Source organism: Schistocerca serialis, chromosome 1 (genome assembly GCF_023864345.2).
Source record: "Schistocerca serialis cubense isolate TAMUIC-IGC-003099 chromosome 1, iqSchSeri2.2, whole genome shotgun sequence".
Classification (NCBI taxonomy): domain Eukaryota; kingdom Metazoa; phylum Arthropoda; class Insecta; order Orthoptera; family Acrididae; genus Schistocerca; species Schistocerca serialis.
In genome coordinates, this window is record NC_064638.1 from 752,490,699 (window position 1) to 752,507,978 (window position 17,280).

Consider the following 17,280-nt stretch of genomic DNA (forward strand, 5'->3'; position numbering starts at 1 on the left):
ACAAAAATTATGGAATTAGGAATTTCAGTGAATTACAAACATCAGCTGTGTACGGGGCATTGACGGAAATCAACAGGGAGAGTTGAAAATGTGTGACGGACCGGAATCTCCTGCTCACTAGGCAGGCGCTGTGACCCATAAGCCACCAACAACACAGGAATTAGCGTGGCTGCGCGGACTTACCCAGGCACACCCCCCCCCCCCCCAGCAGACCCAAATTAACTTACTCCACACACTACGAAAGCAGTGCTCCTTGCCTATTAATCTCAATCCTCGTGGCAAGGCCTGTTCCCGCGGCTGAGGCTTCTAATTCATTGAAATTTCATTCTTCACGGCTGTCACGATCGACCTTGGAGTCTGTTCTTTCGGACATGTAATGAAGGACAGACACCATACATATATGATTATGCAGTTAGCTTGGGGAGAGATCGGGGCTGCATGGAGGATACATAAGGGTTTCCCAGAGAAACTTGAGCAGCGTAGTCCCAACAACAGATACGCGTTGCACACATGGTGCCCTATCTTTTTGACTGCAGGCGTCCCTGCTCATTGACTTTCCGGAACACGGCGCCACAATTAACGCATAGCGTTGCGTGGATACTTTGCAAAAATTGAAGCTAACCATCAAGTCCAAACGCCCAAGAATGTTGACGGACGGCATCATTCTGTCGCAGGGTAATGCCCCCCCTCCCCCCTAACACTTGTTTTGACTACAGAAGTTGCACTCGGAAATCCTTACGCATCCTTCATGCAATCGTAATCTCTTTCCAGGCCGTTCCATATTTTTGGAGCGCTGAAGGAAGAAGAAGAGGCGCACGCTTGGGTACAATCATGGTTTCGCAGACAGTCGCAAACATTTTTCCTTGCAGGCACTGACCGTTTTGTCTTAGAATGGGATAAGTGTATTAACCGTTGAGACGATTAGTTGTGAAATAATAAGCAGTTTTTTCGAACCGCCTCGTTTCAATTTGAAAGCTCCTTCTACTTTCCTTAGCGAACAACGCCTCCAGGCGACATTCAGTGGTAACAACCATCAAAAAAAGAAAAAGAAGGCCCGATGAAAATGGAAGTGGAAACGCATATTTTTTGAGATCTGTACATTTATTCACAGCGACTGGAAACAAAAATGTCCATAATTGACAGAGGTGCTAGTGTACATCATATCATGAAAAAAATACATTACACATGGGTTCGGAAACACATTTTTTCTGTGATCTGTACACTTGTTCAAAGGAGGGGTTCAGCCTGACGTTCATTCATGACACTTCTTGTAGGAGGTGTTCGACGTGACATCCGTCCCCGGCGATGATCCCTCTGCCCTTCAGCGTCAGGAATCACTCACTCTTGGAAATACACTCGATTGTTTTAAGTGCTGGCTTGTATTGAAGACGCGATCTTTTAGTGTCTGGACGTCGTTGAGTGGGGTGGTACAGACTAAGACAAGCGTCCCCATAACCAAAAATCTAGGAGACCGACGCGTGGGGAACGGCGAGGCCAAGGTGTGGGACTTCCCCGGCCAATTCGACGGCCCTAAAAATGTGTGTCAGACATTCACGCACATTGCGGAGGAAATGTGATGGTGTGAGCTACATCTGTACTCTTTGCTGACATGGCACATCCTTGAACAAGGTAGGCAACACGTTAACAATAAAATGATGAGAATAAGCCCCATTTGATCTTTGTGCTAGGCTGTATGGCCCTAACATTTTATCACCAAGAACGCCTTTTCATACAGTGGTGGAGAAAGGATGCTGATGCCCTCTTTCCGCAGTAGCGTAGGGATTTTCATCAGCTCAGACATGCTGGTTATGAAAGTTCACACCGTCATTTCTTGCGAACTCCACTCATCGAAAAAGAAATCTTCAACGGACACAGTGGATGTGTAGCTCATGTCTGTAAGAGCCACTGACAGAACTGCAGTCTGCTATGGTGCAGTGCCTGGACGTGCTGAAGGTGATATGGATACAGCAATTGCTCATGTTGAACCACCCAGTCAAGAGGACGATTGAAACATCCTGACAGATTAAAACTGTCTGCCGCACCGAGACTCGAACTCGGGACCTTTGCCTTTCGCGGACAAGTGCTCTACCGACTGAGCTACCCACGCACGACTCACGCCCCGTCCTCACAGCTTTAATTCCGCCAGTACCTCGTTTCCTACCTTCCAAACTTCACAGAAGCTCTCCTGCTAAACTTGCAGACTAGCACTCCTGGAAGGAAGAATATTGCGGGGACATGGCTTAGCCACAGCCTGAGAGATGTTTCTAGAATGAAATTTCCACTGTACAGCGGAGTGTGCGCTGATATGAAACTTCCTGGCAGATTAAAACTGTGTGCTGGGAGGAGACTCGAACTCGGGATCTTTGCCTTTCGCGGGCAAGTGCTCTACCAACTGAGCTACCCACGCACGACTCACGCCCCGTCCTCACAGCTTTAATTCCGCCAGTACCTCGTCTCCTACCTTCCAAGCACTTGCCCGCGAAAGGCAAAGGTCCCGAGTTCGAGTCTCGGTCCGGCAAACAGTTTTAATTTGCCAGGAAGTTTCGTACCAGAGTGAAAATTTCATTTAAGAGGACGATTCATGCCTTATGCTACTGCCAGTCGCCACACACTGGTTCCAGGTCTTTCATGCAGTAAATGTAGAACAGGGTCCTCCATCTGAGATGTACGGACTGACCGAGGCTGTCCCTGTTCACATTGTTGGAAGCTAGAGAACCTGTGTCCATAAGACGCTGGAAAAGATGGCTGAGCAGATTATCTAATGGTACAGTGCGATTGTATATTTTTCCGCGTAGTGGGCGTGGGCTTGCAGGCATTCAGGGTGAAGAGAAAATGTCGCACTTGGCTGTCGGCATGCGCTTCTTCATCCCAGTTCAAGACAAAAGTGTATGTAGCAAAACCTGGTCCCGCCACTGGGTTTAATAGAAATGCGATTTAAAAAACGAAGCTCTGACAAGGCTGTAGCTGCGTGCAGCGTGGCCGAGAACAGGTAGCATGAACACTACTGTGCTGGAGCTCTTCCATTATCTCAGTGAGACGAGGCAATGGGGAACGGATACGCAGATTCGCCGATGTTCGCGTAGCGTTCACGCCAAACAGTTCTTTTATTAAATTGTATGCAATTTACACCACTACAATGCGGTATCTTATGTATTTCTTTCTGTTACTGTTACCATTATTTAAGCATTAAAACATAACATGAACTTCTCACAGATATAAACGACCACTTTGTTTCGTTCATGACACAAACAAAGCCAACAGAAAATAATAGTAGATACGGTAACATCCAGTGAGGTACAAAAACCACAATAAGAGTCTACACGAGATTGGACAGTATGCTGTTCACAATAATTCCATTCTGTACATTTGATGTCCAGACTTGTCTTCACAGAGGAGGTACGTATACACACGAGCAACGTTCAGTTTAGAGAAGATGTTCAAAGTGACCATCTTGCATTTGCAAACACTTCGTCATTCGCTGGTACATACTTTTCTGGACCTTATGCAACACAGTTGCATCCACCACTGCCGAAGTGGCATGCACGTGAGCTATTAGGTCGTGTACGTCAATGGGTGGAGTACTATACACTGTTCCTTTAAGAGTACGCACAAATAAAAATCTAGTGGATTAAGGTCCGGGGAATGCAGAGGACAGAACATTGGACCTTCACGGCGAATCCATTTCCCAGGAAACCCTTCATTGAAGTTGTTACGCGCATTAATTAGGAAGTGTGGCGGTGCACCATCATGCTGAAACCATAGCTGTCACCAAACTCCAAGTGGATCGCTTTCTAATGCGTCAGACAAATTATTGTGAAAAACGACCAGTACAGGGATGCATTGAACTTGTCCCGAAATAGGTAAGGGCTCAAATGCACTCCCCCCATGATTACAACCCACAGGCTTATGCCACAGCTTTCTTGAAAGCCACATTCACAGGTGACATGTGAATTGTGCTCTGAGCAATAACTGCTGATGGGGAGGTTGAAAACACCTTCACGAGTGAAGTTAGATTCGTCACTCCAGATCACGTTATTTATGAAATGCTCTTTATCTTCCACTTGCGCAAAAGCCATTCACAAAACTTGTAACACCGAAAATGCAGATAAAATACCTTCTGCACCATCCAAAATATTTGACGTTTATTATCCGTTGATAACTTGCACTGTACCTTTGATTCTGAAGTTGTAAGCTATATTACAGGAATTTTGTTTAATATGTAATCGATGTTCTAGTGTATTTAATTTTGACTGCATATACAGGGTGTCCCAAAATAATGTTCACTCTTTGAAACAGAATATCTCTAATTAAAGGAGACAGAAATACAATTTTTATGGTTAATAATTTAGAAGGCAATGAAAAATATAATGTTTTCTTTCATTTCAGGATTGTCAGCAAACGTGGCATTATCGTTTGAACAATGGAAATGGATGCTAAAGTGTTACTGGAAAACAGAGAGAGTGAATGCGGTACGCCGACGTTGGAGAGTTGAATTTGGAACACCACCACCGACAAGAGCAACAATTACAAGAATCAGAGACAAGTTTGAAGTCGAAGGAACGGTGCACAATACTAATAAGGGACATAGCGGACGAAAGAGAAGGTCAACAGATAATTAGAGTGTTGATGCAGTAATCCAGGTATACACACGATCCCCGAAGATATCTGTGAGGCAATGCTTTCGTGTGACTTGGATCTGCAGAAGCAGCGTTCGTAGAATTCTGCGGTTCCAGAACTTTCAGCCTTACATTCCAAGACTTTTCCGTGCTCTTAACGAGGATGATCCTGATAGGCAGAGCGAATTTTGTAAGTGGTTCATTAACAGTTGTGAAAAAGAGCAATGTTTCCAAGATCGAATTCTTTGGTCACATGAAGCGACGCTTAAACTTGATGGAACAATTAACTGCCATAATTGCATGTACTGGGCCAGGAAGAATCCATACGTAACTGAGCCAAGGGATGTTAATCTGCCAGGAGTAACCGTCTGGTGTGGTCTTCTAGAGGGTTAATCGGACCGCACTCCTTTGACAACATTGTCATGGGCAACTCCTACTTGGGAATGATAACTCCTGGTCTTAGCATTGGTGTTTGGAAATGAAGATTATTACTTTCAACAGGGTGGGGCGTCACCTCACTTTCACCTGGGATGTGACGCCATTTCTCAATCTTACATTCCCTGCCAGAGGGAGTGTGGAGTATCCCACTCGATCTCCAGATTTAACTCCTCTAGACATCTTTCTGTGGGGTACACTCAAGAACACAGGTTACACTGAGAGACCACACAGCATTGATGATCTTAGAGAGCAAATTGAGCAAGTCTGTGATGCTATTCTGTTGGAAACAAAGTTGGCATGTCGCTCAGTCTTGAGTCGATGGTGTATTGCGATGGACGGATACCATTTTGAACATTTGCGCACCTTAAGTCAGACCATGAGGCACCTGACACCGCTAAAATTGTATTTGTAATCCCTTTCATTAAAGATATTTTCAGTTTCAAAGAGTGTATACATTATTTTGGGACACGCTGTATAATTGATTGTAATTATGATGAAAATATTGTAAATTGTTGGGTGACAGCCAAGGGAACTTTATTGAAATGTATCGGTGCCATTGTTTATCTTTGCGTATGGAGAGGTCTCTGTCGCGTTGCGGGCAGAGAGGAAGCAGAGTAGCTTGAGTCATGAAAGAGTGCGGAAGTGTTTGTTGGGCGCTTCTGCAGACGCGGTGTGCAGCTATGCTTGCTCCAGTGTAGAGGCGCCTGATCCGTTTACCCGCGAGTATTGAGAGCGCGGTGGAGGTGGACAGGCGGAGGAAGCTGCAGTTCCAACTGTTGCCTGTCCCACAATTATCCGTGGCTCTGGAGATGGCTCGGGGTTCTTCTCATCGAGCAGCAGCAACAGCAACAACAACGGCAGCTCAGCGTTGTCGTCCGCACAGCTACAACGTTATAAAAGTGTTAACTGACAAACACAGTAAAGTAGAGGCTTTGCTCAGCAACGTTTCTTTCACAAAATATGAATAACTTGAATAATAACTTGCAACAGTTAAAACTTATAGGGCACCTGTGTCGTCATTGTCCTCAGACATTATTACCAAGCAGTGTCCCTTTCCTTTCGATGCAATCACCGAGTGTCGTAAGAATATAGAAACTGATTAAGGTTTACTGCCAGTTTTGTGTATTTGGTACTGATTAGTTTCAGCCTAAATTTTCTGCCCCAGTAACTGTTCATTCTTGTATTGCATGACAGAGGTTACTTAAAGTAAAGTAAAATTTGACTGGCAAAACTAAAAACTAAAGATATAGCATACGTTAAGAGAGAGCAACTTCATTTATTCTGTATTTAGCTTAGCAAGTGACTTCTGCTAACTTGGTATGTATTTTACTGTTGTTAATTTAAAAGTAAAATCAATTGCTCATTTGATTGAAGTAAATTCACTTCAGTCTTTGAATAATCAAAAGTAAATTGCTTACCTTTTTCTAAATTTTGCATTACGTTATACTGAGGGTGCTGAAAGCATTTTTTTTACGTAACAGAGTTTAAGTTAAGCCAGTCATTCATTTAACCAGTAAATCCATCTAATATTATCTTCAAAATTTAATATTTCAGAATGAGTAACTACAAACTCAGTGCTTTCTGATTGATTTATTTTCTCGTGAATTGTTGTGTTGTGGAAAAGCGTGACAACCTTATGTTGCCGCGCCAGTGATTATTTGCTTGAAATTCTTTGCCATTACCTTTTTCAAGATTCTGAAAACGCATTGCCCCAGCGGGCTGGCAACCGTTTATCTCCTTTTTAGCTAATCAGTGTTTTCTTTGTGTTATCAGTAATTTTAGTAGTAAATATTACGTGGTACCCTTTTTCTCCCCTGTGTGGTTCGTAAGCTATTGCACTATACTTCACCCATCTCAAAATTATCAACAGTGTTTAGCTTAAGTTTAGAATAGATTCTTCCGTCAGAAGACTCTAGTTTCCTCCAACTAGCCGGAGTTATTTTACTTCGGTAACGATACCCTTACTAACTCCAAAATTTCATTGGCATATGCGATCACGGTCAGTTATACCGCAATCCAGTAGGCCGATTAGGAAGGGGGAGGTTACAAACAATACTCGTAGAATGCGGTCTTCTGGCTGCTGGTGTTGAAGTAACGAGTAATGATATAGATGCAATTTTTCAAATCGCAACACTTCAACAACCAGTCTTTGAGATATACGGATCTGCCTTGTTCTATCACGGATAATTCCCCGTACGTCTAGTCCTTGGATGACCTCTATCCATTATTTGAGAACGAAGGTTACCGGTTTCCCGAAGGCGTGGCTCCAGGCGACGAAAAACATTGTTATCGGGATGGCGCGTTTGAGGGTACCCTGCACCATACCCACAAGTAGCAGCAGCAGCAGCAGCTTGGTTCTCGGATGCACCCGGCACCATAAGCATACCGAGGTATTCATTGTTTGGGCAGGTCTAGAATGGTTATATTTCCATAAAGTATATGGACAGTTACGGAGTCCCCGCTTTCGGGAATTGTCCATCTACACTACTGGCCATTAAAATTGCTACACCACGAAGATGACGTGCTACAGACGCGAAAATTAACCGACAGGAAGGAGATGCTGTAAATTGCAAATGATTAGCTTTTCAGAGCATTCACACAAGGTTCGCGCCGGTGGCGACACCTACAACGTGATGACATGAGGAAAGTGTCCAACCGATTTCTCATACACAGATAGCAGTTGACCGGCGTTACCTGGTGAAACGTTGCTGTGATGCCTCGTGTAAGGAGGAGAAATGGGTACCATCACGTTTCCGACTTTGATAAAGGTCGGATTGTAGCCTATCGCGATTGCGGTTTATCGTATCGCGACATTACTGCTCGCGTTGGTCGAGATCCAATGACTATTAGCAGAATATGGATTCGGTGGATTCAGGAGGGTAATACGGAACGCCGTGATGGATGCGAACGGCCTCGTATCACTAGCAGTCGAGATGACAGGCATTTTATCCGCATGGCTGTAACGGATCGTGCAGCCACGTCTCGATCCCTGAGTCAACAGATGGGGACGTTAGGAAGACAAACTCCACGAACAGTTCGACGATGTCTTCAGCAGCATGGACTATCAGCTCAGAGACCATGGCTGCGGTTACCCTTGACGCTGCATCACAGACAGGAGCGCCCGCGATGGTGTACTCAACGACGAACCTGTGTGCACGAATGGCAAAACGTCATTTTTTCGGATGAATCCAGGTTCTGTTTACAGCGTCATGATGGTCGCATCAGTGTTTGGCGACATCGCGGTGAACGCACATTGGAAGCGTGTATTCGTCATCGCCATACTGGCATATCACCCGGCGTGATGGTATGGGGTGCCATTGGTTACACGTCTCGGTCACCTCTTGTTCGCATTGACGGCCCTTTGAACAGTGGACGTTACATTTCAGAGGTGTTACGACCCGTGGCGCTACCGTTCATTCGATCCCAGCGAAACCCTACATTTCAGCAGGATAATGCACAACCGCATGTTGCAGGTCCTGTACGGGCCTTTCTGGATACGGAAAATGTTCGACTGCTGCCCTGGCCAGCACATTCTCCAGATCTCTCACCAATTGAAAACGTCTAGTCAATGGTGGCCGAGCAACTGGCTCGTCACAATACGCTAGTCACTACTCTTGATGAACTGTGGTATCGTGTTGAATCTGCATGTGCATCTGTACCTGTACACGCTATCCAAGCTCTGTTTGACTCAATGCCCAGGCGTATCAAGGCTGTTATTACGGCCAGAGGTGGTTGTTGTGGGTGCTGATTTCTCAGGATCTGTGCACCCAAACTGCGTGAAATTGTAGTCCCATGTGAGTTCTAGTATAATATATTTGTCCAATGAATACCCGTTTATCATGTGCAGTTTTAATAATGTAGCAATTTTAATGGCCAGTAGTGTACATTACGGAAATATAACCATTGTAAACCAGAAGATGTGTCTATGCTGATGTGAGACCGATAGTTGAGAATATAGCACTTTCATACAGTTGTGTGTCTTTTGGAAATACCTCATCATTCTTGACTTTTAAATTGTTGTAATTTTTATGATAATTTTAATGGCAATCGAATGTTGAGTTTTATTATTGTTAATCATAATGTATCTGAGCTGTGTTTGTCCTCACCAGAAAGTTGCTTGCGTGTATTGTATTTTCTGATGAAAGCTGGTTCTGCTCCGTGCCGCTTATGGCCGTTTGTTGGTTGGGAGGAGGCCAGCTGACGGCCTGCAGCTAACCTGCCTGCGTGCTGGACACACTGGAACTACACCTGGAGTTGTGGTCTGGGATGTGATTTCGTATGACAGCAGGAGCGCTTTCGTTGTTATCCCACGCATCATGCCTGCTAGTGTACATGAACAACATTACAGGAGGTGTTTTCCAAGAGGACAACGCTCGCGCACATACAGCTGTTGTAAGCCAACATGCTCTACAGAGTGTCGACATGTCGGCTTGGCCTTTTCCATTATCAGATCTGTCTCCCGTCGAACACATATGGGACAACAATTACAGCACCAACAGCATTAATCCTCCCTGTACTGACCGACCAAGTGAAACATGCATGGAACTCCATCCCTCAAACTGACATCTGGCACCTATACAATACATATACATCTGCACGCTGTCAACAGTGTGGCGCTTATGCCGGTTATTAACGTACCTTTGAGATTTGCAGTGGCTTATCTCGCTATTAAGCTGTGATCTTGCAGTGTTAACCATTTAAATACGGTGCCTACACAAATGTATTCCTGGTACTTCATTAATTATTTTCTGTTGTTGCGATTTTTTTTTCGTCAGCGCATGATATGGAGTAATCGAGTGATCTCACGAACAAGGTGAGGTGGAGCTCCATCGTGCATCAAAACATATGGGTGCAGAGGTACTACCTCTCTCCTGTAGTGCTGGGATCACAAGATGAAGCAGATCACAGTAACGTGTGCCATTCACTCGTCCGTGTGGTGGTCTGAGCAAAAAAAAAAAAAAAAAAACCTTGGCCATTAACGTTCGGTGGTGGTGCTGATTCCCAGATGCAGCGATTGTGAGTGTTCACTGTGTTGACTGCCTCAGTGAGCGAGTAACCCTAAAGTGTGATCCCTGACTCCACAAAATATTCCGAGGCCATAAGTCGTCAACTTCAGCCCTTGTGAGAAACATAAGAGCAAAGCCTACTCGAATGTTTCCGTCATGTGGCAAAACTCGGTGTGTAATGTGAAGCTTGTAAGGATATCGTTTCATAATTGTTCGCAACACTTTCAGAACGTTCGCGAGACAGCTCGTTCACTGAACATTGCGCCCTGCGTTCTTAACCGTCGCAACAGTCCCTTCTTCTACAAGTTGCGTCTGGCGTTGGCATCTCAGGAGTAGTTTCCAAATCGCCACTTGCGAGAAAAGGACCTCTTCGCATTTCTCTAATGCATCGATGCTCGCGAAGAGCTCTTGTTTTGATAAAACAGCTTTAGGAGCAAAGCGCTGCTCACCTTGTCCGGATCCGTCCATGTTGGCTGCAACAGTAATGCCCAAGTGGCGTAGCCTAACGGCAAGTCAATACACATACACTACTAACAACGAAACTCCTGCAGAACACTGTCTGACCAACGTTCCTACGAAATCAAATACCTGTGCAGTAAATAGTTTTCCGTCTACTGTGGATAAAGTAGCTGAAGTGTAGTTTTAACGACGTCGTACAACTACAAGAAACCGCCTTTCGATCGCAATCGAGTATCGTTCGCAAAATCTCGAATGCTTGAGTGACTGTATGTGAGCGAAAGCTTATCTGTTTTCACGTCGCTACAGATTGCACAATATCCTTGTGGGCGGTAAAAAAATGTTCATCGACTCCTCTCTGAACGCCGTTTCTCGGAATTGTCCGGAGTTATCTTTCTCGTGTCATCATTTTTCACGGGAAGTTTTCGAGCTTATGTGTTACACGTAATCTAATAGAACTTGTGATGAAACGCGCTGATCTCTTCTAAACGATTCCTTTCTTTCTTTCTTTTTTCGCTGGTTCTGTGCGGTAGATATCGCAGACAGAGGAACGGCAATTACTACTACGTCACATAACAGTTTAAAAGCGGTATCAACACTGTATCTGCTTCCTAACCTAACGAGGCGGCATGGCGGTCAAGAGACTGGCCTCACATTCTGCGGGACAATTTCAAATAACTGTTCGGCTATCACGTTTTCAAGCGAATATCGGAGCAGATAATTCCGACCATACTGGAATTCGTTGCGTATCTTGAGTTTGTGCTCTGTATGTAATGATTTAGATCTCGACGCAACGTAAAACTCTACGATTTTTAGTATTTGAGATATGTTGTTGTGTTTCCTTAAATCTGCGCCAACTGTAAGGGCCTAAGTACATAACTACTATGTCTGACGAAGGATCACAATATTGTGTACTCAATCAAACATCTTTGTGTTTCCTATCTCAACTAGGCTCAATCTAGATATAGTAAGGGTCAGTGAAGTGAAGTGGAGGGAAGACAAGGATTTCTGGTCAGATGAGTATCGGGTAATATCAACAGCAGCAGAAAATGGTATAACAGGTGTAGGATTCGTTATGAATAGGAAGGTAGGGCAGAGGGTGTGTTACTGTGAACAGTTCAGTGACCGGGTTGTTCTAATCAGAATCGACAGCAGACCAACACCGACAGCGATAGTTCAGGTATACATGCCGACGTCGCAAGCTGAAGATGAACAGATAGAGAAAGTGTATGAGGATATTGAAAGGGTAATGCAGTATGTAAGAAAATCTAATAGTCATGGGCGACTGGAATGCAGTTGTAGGGGACGGAGTAGAAGAAAAGGTTACAGGAGAATATGGGCTTGGGACAAGGAATGAAAGAGGAGAAAGGCTAATTGAGTTCTGTAACAAGTTTCAGCTAGTAATAGCGAATACCCTGTTCAAGAATCACAAGAGAAGGAGGTATACTTGGAAAAGGCCGGGAGATACGGGAAGATTTCAATTAGATTACATCATGGTCAGACAGAGATTCCGAAATCAGATACTGGGTTGTAAGGCGTACCCAGGAGCAGATATAGACTCAGATCACAATATAGTAGTGATGAAGAGTAGGCTGCAGTTCAAGACATTAGTCAGGAAGAATCAATACGCAAAGAAGTGGGATACGGAAGCACTAAGGAATGACGAGATACGTTTGAAGTTCTCTAACGCTATAGATACAGCAATAAGGAATAGCGCAGTAGGCAGTACAGCTGAAGAGGAATGGACATCTCTAAAAAGGGCAATCACAGAAGTTGGGAAGGAAAACATAGGTACAAAGAAGGTAGCTGCGAAGAAACCATGGGTAACAGAAGAAATACTTCAGTTGATTGATGAAAGGAGGAAGTACAAACATGTTCCGGGAAAATCAGGAATACAGAAATACAAGTCGCTGAGGAATGAAATAAACAGGATGTGCAGGGAAGCTAAGACGAAATGGCTGCCGGAAAAATGTGAAGACATCGAAAAAGATATGATTGTCGGAAGGACAGACTCAGCATACAGGAAAGTCAAAACAACCTTTGGTGACATGAAAAGCAATGGTGGTAACATTAAGAGTGCAACGGGAATTCCACTGTTAAATGCAGAGGAGAGAGCAGATAGGTGGAAAGAATACATTGAAAGCTTCTATGAGGGTGAAGATTAGTCTGATGTGATAGAAGAAGAAAGAGGAGTCGATTTAGAAGAGATAGGGGATCCAGTATTAGAATCGGAATTTAAAAGAGCTTTGGAGGACTTACGGTCAAATAAGGCAGAAAGGATAGATAACATTCCATCAGAATTTCTAAAATCATTGGGGGAAGTGGCAACAAAACGACTACTCACGTTGGTGTGTAGAATATATGAGTCTGGCGATATACCATCTGACTTTCGGAAAAGCATCATCCACACAATTCCGAAGACGACAAGAGCTGACAAGTGCGAGAATTATCGCACAATCAGCTTAACAGCTCATGCATCGAAGCTGCTTACAAGAATAATATACAGAAGAATGGAAAAGAAAATTGAGAATGCGCTAGGTGACGATCAGTTTGGCTTTAGGAAAAGTAAAGGGACGAGAGAGGCAATTCTGACGTTACGGCTAATAATGGAAGGAAGGCTAAAGAAAAATCAAGACACTTTCATAGGATTTGTTGACCTGGAAAAAGCGTTGGACAATATAAAATGGTGCAAGCTGTTCGAGATTCTGAAAAAAGTAGGGGTAAGCTATAGGGAGAGACGGGTCATATACAATATGTACGACAACCAAGAGGGAATAATAAGAGTGGACGATCAAGAACGAAGTGCTCGTGTTAAGAAAGGTGTAAGACAAGGCTGTAGCCTTTCGCTCCTACTCTTCAATCTGTACATCGAGGAAGCAATGATGGAAATAAAAGAAAGGTTCAGGAGTGGAATTAAAATACAAGCTGAAAGGATATCAATGATACGATTCGCTGATGACTTTGCTATCCTGAGTGAAAGTGAAGAAGAATTAAACGATCTGCTGAACGGAATGAACAGTCTAATGAGTACACAGTATGGTTTGAGAGTAAATCGGAGAAAGACGAAGGTAATGAGAAGTAGTAGAAATAAGAAGAGCGAGAAACTTAACATCAGGATTGATGGTCATGAAGTCAATGAAGTTAAGGAATTCTGCTACCTAGGCAGTAAAATAACGAATGACGGACGGAGCAAGGAGGACATCAAAAGCAGACTCGCTATGGCCAAAAAGGGCTTTTCTGGCCAAGAGAAGTCTACTAATATCAAATACCGGCCTTAATTTGAGGAAAAATTTCTGAGGATGTACGTCTGGAGTACAGCACTGTATGGTAGTGAAACAAGGACCGTGGGAAAACCGGAACAGAAGAGAATCAAAGCATTTGAGATGTGGTTCTATAGACGAATGTTGAAAATTATGTGGACTGATAAGGTAAGGAATGAGGGGGTTCTACGCAGAATCGGAGATGAAAGGAATATGTGGAAAACACTGATAAGGAGAAGGGACAGGATGATAGGACATCTGCTAAGACATGAGGGAATGACTTCCGTGGTACTAGAGGGAGCTGTAGAGGGCAAAAACTGTAGAGGAAGACAGAGATTGGAATACGTCAAGCAAATAATTGAGGACGTACGTTGCAAGTGCTACTCTGAGTTGAAGAGGTTAGCACAGGAAAGGAATTCGTGGCGGGCCGCATCAAACCAGTCAGTAGACTGATGACCAAAAAAAAACTCAACTGAGCCGTGGCGGGCTCGCAATCGATTTCACGTGCCTGGATTTCGAGCATTTTTCAGTGGCGCCACTATTGGCTGTGAGAGTCAATTGTAGCTTGTCGCTGACTGTCTCTGGTAGAGCGAGTCCTAACGTACGCCTTGAGCTGCCTAGGGGAAGGCAATACGAGCCAGGCAGAGAGTCACAGCTGGAAAGAGGGCGTCACGTACCGAGTTTCGGACACTGTGGATCAGTCGCCTGTTATCTCTGTACATGTTTAGACTTGGTGAAATTGGTGAAGTCGAAGTTAAGACATCGAACTGGGTACGGCGACCTTTTGTCTATGGTTGCTAATTTGTCCGGCTTTGATATTCCGTGCTGTGTGGGACTGAGTGCTGGGAGCCGCACTAGATATTTTCAGGATAATCAAGGGCACGAAAGGGAAGCGGTGGTTGGTAAGGGAGTGAGACAGGGTTGTAGCCTCTCCCCGATGTTATTCAATCTGTATATTCAGCAAGCAGTGAAGGAAAGAAAAGAAAAATTCGGAGTAGGTATTAAAATCCATGGAGAAGAAATAAAAACTTTGAGGTTCGCCGATGACATTGTAATTCTGTCAGAGACAGCAAAGGACTTGAAAGAGCAGTTGAACGGAATGGACAGTGTGTTGAAAGGAGGATATAAGATGAACATCAACAAAAACAAAAACGAGGATAATGGAATGTAGTCAAGTTAAGTCGGGTGATGCTGAGGGAATTAGATTAGGAAATGAGACACTTAAAATAGTAAAGGAGTTTTGCTATTTGGGGAGCAAAATAACTGATGATGGTCGAGGTAGAGAGGATATAAAATGTAGACTGGCAATGGCAAGGAAAGCGTTTCTGAAGAAGAGGAATTTGTTAAAATCGAGTATAGATTTTAGCGTCAGGAAGTCGTTTCTGAAAGTATTTGTATGGAGTATAGCCATGTATGGAAGTGAAACATGGACGATAAATAGTTTGGACAAGAAGAGAACAGAAGCTTTCGAAATGTGGTGCTACAGAAGAATGCTGAAGATTAGATGGGTACATCACATAACTAATGAGGAGGTATTGAATAGGATTGGGGAGGAGTTTGTGGCACAGCTTGACTAGAAGAAGGGATCGGTTGGTAGGACATGTTCTGAGGCGTCAAGGCAACACTAATTTAGTATTGGAGGGCAGCGTGGAGGGAGGCCAAGAGATGAATACATTAAACAGATTCAGAAGGATGTAGGTTGCAGTAGGTACTGGGAGATGAAGCTTGTACAGGATAGAGTAGCATGGAGAGCTGCATCAAACCAGTCTCAGGAGTGAAGACCACAACAACAACAATCAAATATCTGCCACATCGTGCGTTTTTGGTCAGTATTTCTCATACTACGATAGGGCCACATGTTTTGCTTGCACTTGGTGGCTTGCTGAAGTATTTGAGTGTATTTCTGATCAGTTGAATTTGGCTGTGTATGTAATTGTACCTGTATTTTCAGTGTTTTTAAGCATTTTGCGTTTAGTGTTTCATTTCAACAAAACATTTCCTGTATTTAATATATGTATTAAAATTGTGTTGTAGGCTTACATACCACAGTACCAAGAAGGAGGCATTGTTTGTTGGATCTGAAGGTACCGCCTCACAGGGGTAAGCTTGTCACTTTTCTTACATAACTGCTTGCTTCACGCAAGGTTCTTTGCCGTGTGGTTTGCCTAAATTTGTCAGATCTTATTCTGAGCATTTATTAATTTCCTCTGTATCAAATTTTATTTTGCTAAATGCTTCAAGAGACATTACCTTCGCCACTATTACGCTTTTTGATATTATGAAATTTGGTTAAGGGTAATTTTTTGAAGTTCTTTGGTGGATTAAAAGCCCTTATGCTGAGTATTTCTCGAGATGGTGGACATTAATATTTGCCTAACTTGTTTGCTTGGCCTGTGTTTCGCCTAAGGTGCGTTTGACCGAGACCTACGAGAAAGACAGGCCGCGGCGCGTACGTCAGGGAGGTAGCCCTGCGCTCCCTCGCTCGCTCAACTCAGCGGACAAACTACGTTTCTACACCTGTTAACCTGTAACTAGGTGTGTGCTTACAAAACGGGAATTGCATCTATTACTGGAATCCGCTGTTATGGAGTCTTACTGTTATTAGTCCTACAATGATGGAAAGTCCATAGGCCCACTTATAATTTGTTACAGCTGCACTGGGGTATAATAGAATTAAAATCATGCCAACATGATTATCAGTTGCATAAGGCACCTTCTTGTATGAAATGAGGACTGTTAAGCAGAAGAGACTAAATGAGCCGTTATACCATTTATATCGAGTATTAAATTAAATTTTGTTATAGTAAGGCTTGATAATAGCAGATTCCAGTAAAATACGCAATTCTTAGTACGCAGGCGCCCAGCTGCGAGTGAACAGGTTTAGAAACGCATTTTGTCTGCTGAGCTGAGCGAGCGAGTTCAGGACTACCTTCGTGACGTACGCGCCGCGGCCTATCTTTCTTGTGGGCCTCGCATTTAACAGCCCTACGTAGTTTGCTGAGCCTCGCGGCCAGGTTTCCAGCGGGTGATGGCCGCGTGGGCTTGTTGCCGGTGACAATAACTTTGTGCAAATTCTCAATTTCACTCTTTGCACGTAAATGTAAGGTAGTTGGTGAAATCCCCAAATACAGGGTGGGATAGGACAAGGAAAGGATGGAAGGGCTTCCGCGTTCATCGGCTGCCTTTGAGGCGTGTCATCTTGGCCCGCTGGTTTGCGCTGCCTGCTAAAAGATTTTATGTAATGGCTCTATCACTAATTAGTGGAACCGTATTTAAATTTTTACATTTCCTTTGGAATAAGCTTGTATTGCACATTTTGTGAATCCCGGGTAGCTAAGTTTTTCTTAAAGCACTGTCTTGATTATTATGTTCCGCTAATGTTTCCAAATTATTTAGCCACGATTACTGTTCGAGCCTAACTTGATAATGTACCTGTCTCACGGATGGACAACCTTAATCCACTTTTGCTATTTTGGTACTCGATAAAATTTCCAGTAGATGTTA

General features: G+C 43.8%; 1 protein-coding gene across 2 annotated transcripts in view; it reads left to right on the top strand.

The window, feature by feature from the left end:
* LOC126482072 (lipopolysaccharide-induced tumor necrosis factor-alpha factor homolog) overlaps positions 1-17,280 on the top strand; it is a 349,685-nt gene that overhangs the window by 233,891 nt on the left and 98,514 nt on the right. For both annotated transcript variants that reach the window (XM_050106051.1, XM_050106059.1), the window contains exon 3: positions 15,811-15,876. In XM_050106051.1, coding sequence (XP_049962008.1) covers positions 15,811-15,876 — 66 coding nt within the window. The remainder of the gene's footprint in view (positions 1-15,810; positions 15,877-17,280) is intronic.